The sequence below is a fragment of the Coffea arabica genome, chromosome 11c, assembly GCF_036785885.1.
Source record: "Coffea arabica cultivar ET-39 chromosome 11c, Coffea Arabica ET-39 HiFi, whole genome shotgun sequence".
Lineage (NCBI taxonomy): Eukaryota > Viridiplantae > Streptophyta > Magnoliopsida > Gentianales > Rubiaceae > Coffea > Coffea arabica.
This window is the reverse complement of record NC_092330.1, coordinates 28,470,108-28,479,419: the sequence shown is the minus strand read 5'-3', so window position 1 is coordinate 28,479,419 and position 9,312 is coordinate 28,470,108. Positions and strand designations below refer to the sequence as shown.

The window sequence follows — 9,312 nt, the reverse complement described above, 5'->3', positions numbered from 1 at the left end:
TAAACTTTAAGTAATTTATCCACAAAAGTAGAGAAACACTTAGAGGATAATTGCACAATCTCTTAATCCTAATAAATCTTTAACTTGGTTTAGATCATGAATGTAGATTACTCCTTGTTATTGATGTAGTTGATTCACTAGCAAAAAGTAGGTTTTACATAATTAGAAAATTTTACCATAGTTTAGCATAAGAGATAATTAATTGACCAAGATAAGATTTTTGGCTAGAAAAATTGAAAAATCTAAACCTTGAGAATTGTTTATTCTTGGTTAAGTTTAGTTTGAATTAGTTTTGTTCTTTATTTGCCGTATTCATGAGTTTTGCAGTCTAAATAATAAAGAAATTTGATAAATGTTAGTACTTGATTAAATCTTCTTTGTAGGACACGACATCTAAATACTTGCCTTGCCTATATGTGATCCATGCACTTGCTAGTGATAAGTAGAGTTTAATTTAACTTCATTTCATATGGGTCTAGAAGAACTAAATTTGAGTTTTCAAAACTGTTGGAAGTTGGATAGGTTTAGTAGTTGATATTTTTGTGCATGAACCAACAACTCTTGAAGAGTTGTCTCCAAGACAAAAGTACGATTTATAAGTGAACCTATCTTGGATATTGAGATTTTGAGGATTTACTAAAGAATTTAAAAGTGTTTCTTAAATTAAAGAAAATAGGTGTGCAGATTTACTTTTTTTTGCTAGTTTGGGTAACTTAGTAAACAGATTTTGAAGGGTATAAAAGTGATTAAATCTTTCTAGAAATATATATGAAGTTAAGAAAGAGTTTTGCAAATTTTTAAATGAGAATCGAATTATTTTGAAAAGCCTTTTTTAAGAGTTTCCAAATGTAGAAATTCATATAATGGGCTAAGCAAGTTTTGGTATTTGGAAATATTGCATTGAAGGAGGAAATTGGAAATCAAATACCATTGATTTTGTATGAAGCTAGAGCCAGAATAATTTACAATATGTAAATTCTGTAGACCTAAATTTTTATACATAACTCTCAGAAATTTGTTAAAGATGGCTAGTAATTAGCTTATGTCTGTCTAAAACATGTATTTCAAGTTGATTTTTGAGTGATGGATTGAATAATTTTCAACATGATTATGTTCATGTTTCAAAAATGATTTTTATGTCTAGTATTATGGTGTTTGTTAGATGGTTAATTGTGCACTTGATTTGTGAATATTTTCCCCTTTATTTTGCTAAAATATAGTGTTAATTGTTAAATTCTACTCATATTTAATTGTTAGTGTTCTTTCAAGGAATTTGTAGTAGAAAGAGAATAAAAGGTGCATTAAATGTGAAATTTCAGAAGACTATGTTCTACAAGATGCGACTACGTCTTATTCTGCTGAGAAGTTTGGATGTCATGAGATTGGATGTGGACCCCGCAGTTGGGATTCTTGCTGATCAATAGGAACAAATTGTTCATTTTTTTATAGGAATAGGAATTGTTGATTATTTAAGACGATATTTCTTATTTAGTAGTATTATTAAGCTTTTTCTCTCTCGGATACCATATTTTACATTGGATTCCATTCTCAAGCAGATTTTTTTCAAGATTGTCTAGCAACTAGCCTTTGATGGCTAATCAGGCTGTCCTCCAGCCCCAGGTTGGAGGACATCCTCTTCTTTCTCCCACATTCCAGAAGAAATCATTTTCTAAACTTTTTCGTAATTCCGCATTGGTATGTATATGGTGCTTCAATGCATGTCTTTAAATGGTCTCCTACATTTCATGTGGACAAGGAGCCTTCTGTGGTTCCTGTTTGGTTTAAATTACCAAAATTGCCGTTGCATTACTTTAACAAAGAATGCTTATTCCAAATTGTGAGTGTATTGGGGAGCCCATTGTTTGTTGATGCTGCAACCATGGCGGCTTCAAGGCCGAGCATTGCTAGGGTTTGTGTTGAAATAGATTTGTTAAAACAACTTACTCAGAGGGTGTGGATTGGTAATGGTGATCATGAAGGTTTCTGGCAAGCTTTAATTCCGGAAAATATGCCTAAGTATTGTTCTCATTGCTTTAGACAAGGACATACCCAGGATTATTGTCATGTGCTTCATCCGGATTTCAAATCTGAGAGGCCGTTAATTTCCAAGAAAAATGAAGGCAATTTGGCCTTTCAACCTCCGTCTTCGTCTGTTCTGGGCTCTGTCGGTAAGGGTGAACAACCTGGACAAGGAGTGGAAAATAACATCATTGATAAGGTGGATGACTCTAAGAAGGATAAGGTGGATGCTGTTGATAAGGAAGGCATTTCGGCAGCTCCCAAAGTTACGACTCTTGATGAAGAATGTGCTGCTGATGGAGACTGCCCTAAAATTTGTATTGACTTATCTAAAGAACTTGCTACTGGTGCATGTTCTGATAATCAGCCAATGGTGCCTCAGCATGCACTTGAAGAGTTGGGAGACAAATTTCCAGACAAGCAAACGGAATATTTGGAATTTTTGGCTGGTACAGATAATGTTGAGCAACCCTGTCCTGTAGATGATCCGAAGCAGAGTTTTGAGCAGCAAGTTTTTGTCCCAACCCGCATAGATGAGGGACTGATTAGTGTTTCGAAGGGGGAAAAAGAGGTGGATGAAGATATACATGCTCAAGGTGTGGTGGATGATTTGCATATTACGAGCTCATCTTTGGTTGTTGATTTTTTAGTCTCGATCCGATCATTCAACAGGTCAATGATAAGATCCAGCATAAGGAAAGTTTTCATGTGGTGTCACAAGGCAAGCAGAAAGGAGTTCGGGTTCAATTTAAATATGATCGTTCATCGCGATCCAAAGCTAAGGCTTCTTCGAATTCTTTTTCTACTTTGTCTCAATGATTAATTTTTTATTTTGGAATATAAGGGGTGTGTCGCATGCCCCAAATTTTCGTAGACTGAAGTATTTGGTACACCACCACTCCATTCAATTGGTTGCTATTTGCGAACCAAAAATTCAAGCTGCAGAGATCCATTCAATCAGGATGAGACTTAATATGGATCACACCATCTTTAATATTGCAGGTGACATTTGGGTTTTTTACAATTCTTCTATTAGCTGTAGTCTAGTTGGTGAATCTTGTTAGCATTTGTCATTACAAATTAGTTCCGCATTATTTGAGTTGCCTATCATCTTCTCATTTGTTCATGCCAAGTGCACGGCCCATGAACGAGTCCAATTATGGAATAGCCTTATTGTCGACAAACCGAAGCAATCTGCTTGGTTTATTGTGGGTGATTTTAATGTTATTGTCTCGGCGGAGGAAAAAAAGGGTGGGATGCCGTTTAGACCAGAGGAGGGCTGGGATTTTTTGGACTTCATGTCTCAGGCTGGGATTTTTTATGTGGGGTACTCGGGGTCAAGATTTACGTGGTGCAATAATAGACATGGCAGGGTGCATATATGGAAGAGATTAGACAGGTTGCTTATGAATCAGAGTGCATCAAGCTTGGGGTTGAAATTTAGCGTTCAACATTTGTGTAGAGACCCCTCGGATCACGCTCCATTGCTATTATCGGCTGTAACAAATTTGGACGATAAGCCTAAGCCATTTCGTTTTATGAATTTTTGGACGTCTAAGCCTGAGTTGTTAGACGTTATTAAATGCCAATGGAACAGGAGATTTTCAGGCCCACTATTAAACATCTTTGCACAAAAGCTTCGGAAAGTAAAGGCAGCATTACGAATTTGGTCCCGCAACGTGTTTGGTGATATCTTTGAATCTGTGAAAGTGGCGGAACAACGTGCTTTTAAAGCTGAGTTGAGTTATGATGATGACGCATCTGAAGCCAATTTAGTTGAGTTACATGAAGCACAGGCCCAGCTAAGGCGTTCTCATGGAGTTGAGCATATGTTCTGGCAACAGAAAGCTAGGCTTAAGTGGTTAAAGGATGGGGATAGGAATTCTAAATATTTTCATTCTGTGGTAGCCAAACGCCGAAGTAAATCTGTAATCCATCACATCAAGTCGACTAGTGGAAAATGATTAGAAAAAACTTCTGCTATTGAAGGGGAGGTAGAATTTTTTTTAGAAGCTTGTTCACGTCTGAGTCCTATATTGAATCCTTTGATATTCTTGATGTTATCCCTAAATTAATTACTGTTCAAGATAATGAGAATTTGGAGGAGATTCCATCCATAGAAGAAGTTAAGTCGGTGGTTTTTGCTATGGATGGTGAGAGTGCTGCTGGCCCGAACAGCTTTTCTGGTAAGTTTTTTACTTGTGCGTGGGATATCGTGGTGGAGGATTTATATGCGGCACTGGTTAGTTTTTTTTTGTGGTGAGGTGCTGCCACGGAGTATTTCTTCAACCTCAATTGTGTTGCTTCCGAAGGTAAATTCTCAAGATTTTTCACAATTCCGTCCGATAAGTTTGTGTAACTTCATAAATAAGGTGGTCTCGAAGGTCTTATTTGATAGATTGGCTCGGGTTCTCCCTAAGATTATTTCGCCACAGCAAAGTGGTTTTGTGAAAGGAAGGCAAATCTCAGATAATTTTTTGCTAGCTCAAGAGCTAATTTCTGGAATTCGGCAATCTAATCGTAGAGGAAATGTAGTTTTAAAGTTGGATATGGCCAAGGCTTATGATAAAGTATCTTGGCTCTTTTTGTTGCAAGTTCTACGACGGTTTGGTTTTGGTGAGCGGTGGATTGATATGATTTGGCAGTTAATCTCCAATGTTTGGTTTTTGATTCTTATTAATGGCCTCCCCTGTGATTTTTTTCAATCAACTCAGGGTTTGCGTCAAGGAGATCCCATCTCGCCGGCTCTTTTGGTTATAGGGGTTGAAGTATTATCTAGGATGCTGAATTTGTTGAGTGGTCAGTCAGGTTTCCTTCCTTTTAAGGTTCCTCCTAGATGCCCTATAGTCACGTATTTAGGTCACGCGGATGACGTGATTATTTTTTGTAGTGAAATTAAGAGTACTATGCAGAAAGTTATGAGGGTATTAGAGGACTATTGTAGTGTGTCTGGGCAGCAGCTTAACCGTCAAAAAAGTTGCTTATTGATCACGATGCTTTGAGTGTATCTCGTAAACGTGTTATTTCACAAATCTCTGATTTTCATGCCAAGTCATTCCCGATTAAATATCTGGGCTATTCTGGGAGAACGAAAAGTAGTTATTTCTCAGATATCTGTACCTCGATTGCAAAGAGAATTTTCTCTTGGAAGGAGAAGCTTCTTTCGCCTGGAGGGAGGTTGGTGTTACTCAAAAGTGTTTTGCCTTCTATGCCGATTCATATCCTTGCTGTATCGTCTCCTCCAAAAGGTGTTCTAAGTATCCTTGAGAAAGCTTTTGTGAATTTTTTGTGGGGAAGGGATGAGAGGGGATATTGATATCATTGGATTAGATGGGAGTTGTTGTGTAAGCCATATGCGGAAGGGGGGTGGGAGTGAGAGCTTTATCTGATGTGTTTGACTCTTTTTCGTTGAAGTTATGGTGGTCTTTAAGACAACGTAGATCTCTTTGGGCAGAATTTATGCACTCTAAATACTTATATAATTTGCATTCTTGTGAAGCGGAGTTTCAAACTTTGCAATCGTGCACTTGGAAGAGATTAGTCAAGTGCCAGTCTTTGGCAGATCCTCATATTCAGTAGCTGTTGCAGAATGGCTTGGTAGAGTTTTGGCATGAGAATTGGATGGGTAAAGGTCATTTGTGTTAGCGGGTTGAGGCCTTTGGCAATCATAGAGTGGCAGATTTTGTTTTTAATGGTCATTGGAATGCTCAAATGCTTCGTCAATGGCTTCCGGAAAATATTGTCTCTATGATTATGCAAATACCACCTCTTGATGTTCATTCTAGTAGCCTGATAGGATGGTGTGGGATTCACATATTTCAGGTTTCTTCACCATTTCTTCTGCGTATAATCTGTTCCGAAAGGTTTCTAACACTTCAATTTTCTCAACTAATATTTGGTTGCAAGCTCTACAAGCAAAAATCTCTTTTTTTATGATGAGGATGTTGTCTAGTCGACTACCTCTGATGGAAGAGTTACAACGTTTGGGTGTGTGCAGACCATCAAGATGTTTTTGTTGTGAAAATCCTGGTTTGGATTCGATTGATCATGTTTTGTGTGTTGGTGAAATCTCTCGACAGGTTTGGGTCTCGTTTCAAGTCGAGGTTGGTGCGTTTGCCACTCCTTCAATGATAAAACATACAATTATTCAGTGGTGGCTGCGGCCTGCTAAGAACAAGTTACTTAGACTTCTTTATCAGGTATTGCCATCGCTGATTTGCTGGCATCTTTGGAAAGCAAGAAATGTAACATTGTGGGAAGGGAAGGTGCTGAACGCCATGCAAGTGCATAGGTTTGTTTTTTCAGATCTTTGTGATATTTTCCAGTTGCATTATAAGGACATAGAAGTTGGGAGATACTCGTGGCCAAGATTTTATGCTTCACTGGTTGGATGGAAGAAACCGAATAAGGTCATCTTAGTTAGATAGATTCCTCCTGTTTTGAACATTTTTAAATTGAACACTGATGGCTGCTCGTTGGGGAATCCGGGAAGGAGTGGAGGTGGGGTGTTGAGGGATATGCGGGAACATTTTTGTTAGGCTTTACGTGTTACTGGGGAGAGACATCTAGCTTACATTCAGAATTGAAGGCTTTGTTATTTGGAGTTAAGATGTGTGTTTTCAGAGGTTTCAGTTGCTTGCACTTGGAATCTGATTCTTTGGTTTTAGTCCAAATGGTTAAGGGGGTTAGTAGATGCCCATAGGGTTTGCAACGAGAGTTGGATGAGTTGCTAGTTTTTCGACAATTTTTTCATTCCGTCACCCATTGTTATCGTCAAGCAAATGTTCCTGCAGACCGGCTATCTAAGATTGGGACGGAGTTAGGTTCTAATATTGTTTATGATTCGTTTTCGCAATTGCCAAGGTTGGTCGCCGGGGACATCAGATTGGATAAGTTAGGTTACCCTAATTTGCGCCTGTTGAGTTAGGAGGCATTCATATTCCTTTAGCTCTGGGACTTTGGTCATGTTCCCTACGAGGTTTTTTGCCAAACAACGGCAATACCAGAGTGAGAGCTTAGCTATGCAGGCAAGAGAATCTGGAGATGCTGATTTTTTGGAGTTATTGTTGGAATCCAATCTCAATGAGATCAAACTGCAAAATTATAGCATTGAGCATTCATGACATTTATGCTGAGTGTAAATTGTTCAATTGGGCAGGGTAGAACAAAAGCTTAACTTTGGTCATCTGGACAATATCTGAGTGGCAGGACCATGCAAGATACGGATTTCTACACGAAATGATATCTGCGGAGACGGATACCGTGTAAAAGAAAGAAATTCAGCTGGAACAGGATAATGCTTGTTTCACAACTAAGAAAGCAGAAAATGAAAAGCTTCAGCAACTAAGTATTCTGTCACCTGGGAAACAATACAACAGAAAACAACAAAATGCAGACTTACCTGGCTATGAATTTGCTTTAACTTAACATGATAGAGGGTGTGAATTATTGTGCAAAGTTGCACATCTTTCATAGCTTCTGTTGATATGAACCTGTCCTTAAAATCCATGGATGGATTGTGTACTCAGCAACCTGATTTGCTTGCTCTGTTTTCTTCAAATTCATTTATGAAATAAAAAAAATTATTTCTTATTTAAAAAAAAGTAGTATTATAAATTATTAGAATCATATTAGAAAGAAGATTCTTATCCTTATAAATAGAAAGTCCGTGAGCAATAGGATATGTTATTCTTGGTTTTGATGATCACAAAAGTTCGTTGAAATGTTTATACAGACCAAGAAAGTGAACACTTTGATCAGGCCTGATGGAACAAGGAAAGCATATGTTTGATTGACTCCAGTCTACGATGCTTTGGATGTGGCAAACAAGATTGGAATAATATAAACAAATTTAGTTATTGTTTTGTTTCGATCAAAGATACAGTCTTTTAAGTGTGACAATTTTGTTATAATGATCACAAAATACTTTGAATTGTTTATCTAACCTTCTTCAAATATAAGTGTTGTTGCTTACCAAAGAATCAGGTACGAATATGACATGAGATGCAAATCAACCAAAAGAAGAAGCAAAAACAGGACACTCATGTCGGACGTTCGAAAGGATTCTGTCGGACGTCCGAAAGGATAAAGAATATCAAGAAGGAAGCTCTGTCGGACGCTCATAAGGAAGCATCGGACGTCCGGAAGGATCGGACGCTTGCCATCGGACGCACATCAACCGCATCGGACGTTCGAAAAATTCCAAGATGACTTGCCAACTCTCTGCCAACGATCGGACGCTGTGCTGTCGGACGAAACAAACACATCGGACGTCCGAACTTCAACTTGGCTGTCATCGGACGATTGGTTCGGACGATGATTTGATCGTCGGACGTCCGACAGCCCCAACGGCTAGTTGACTCTTCAGCTGCCTTCTATCCGTTGGAAGCATTGATGAAACCCATTTCTGGTTCCCTTTAAAATCAAACTGGTCTGAACCAAGCAGGGACTTTTGCACACTTTGTTTGCAAGATCTCAAGAGATATTTTAGCGAGAAAATAGTTTTCAAAGCGAGATTTGTTTGAAAGTGGTGTGAACTTCTTATGAGCATTTCTTTTGTGGTTGAAAGGGTCTTTAGTGTAGCTTTGTTGAGGGTTTTCTGAGTGATTGTAAAACTTCTTAGCTTGACTAAGTGAGGTTTAGGGCAAGGAGGAAGTGTTCCCTCCATTGTACATCTAGTTGATCTTCTTTCATCAAAGAGAAGTTGCTCAATCCAGTGATTGGTCTTCAAGTTTGAGGATAACTTGGTAGACACTTGATTTGATTCCCTATCTTACTTTTCTGTTTAATAAAATTCTCATTACTTATCTATAATTGTTTTTTTCTGATCAATATTGCTCTTGTCTGCTAATCTATTTGGTTGATCATTACTAGCAAAGAAGGTAAATTTTTATTAAAGAAAAAGTGCATAAATTTGGTTAAGATTTTAATCAACCCAATTCACCCCCCCTCTTGGTTGTCTTTGGGACTTACAATTGGTATCAGAGCTTGGTCTCCTTGAGATTAAGCTCTAACGGCTTGGAGTAAAGATGACAACCAGTCATGCTATGTTTGTTGAGGGGCAATCTGTTACTAGGCCTCCCATGTTTAGTGGCTCCAACTATGTTAGCTGGAAAGAAAGGATGATTATCTTTTTACAATCTATTGATATTGAGTTATGGTTTATTGTGAGTGAAGGACCGCATGAAGCTAACTTTCTTGATGCAGAAACAGGTTCACTTCGATAAAAAACGAGAGCTGAAATGAATGCTCAAGATAGGACTAACCTCACATTGAATGCCAAGGCCATGAATG

At 38.1% G+C, this 9,312-nt stretch overlaps 1 protein-coding gene across 1 annotated transcript; it reads left to right on the top strand.

Annotated features, from left to right (window-relative positions):
- Nucleotides 1-1,714: 1,714 nt before the first annotated feature.
- Nucleotides 1,715-7,142, top strand: LOC113715975 (uncharacterized). The gene is made up of 7 exons (XM_027240277.2): nt 1,715-2,653; nt 3,084-3,939; nt 4,107-4,261; nt 4,734-4,827; nt 6,219-6,302; nt 6,813-6,882; nt 6,968-7,142. Exons 1-7 carry the CDS (start codon nt 1,715-1,717, stop codon nt 7,140-7,142), a joined length of 2,373 nt encoding a protein of 790 aa, XP_027096078.2.
- The last annotated feature ends 2,170 nt before the right edge of the window (nt 7,143-9,312 follow it).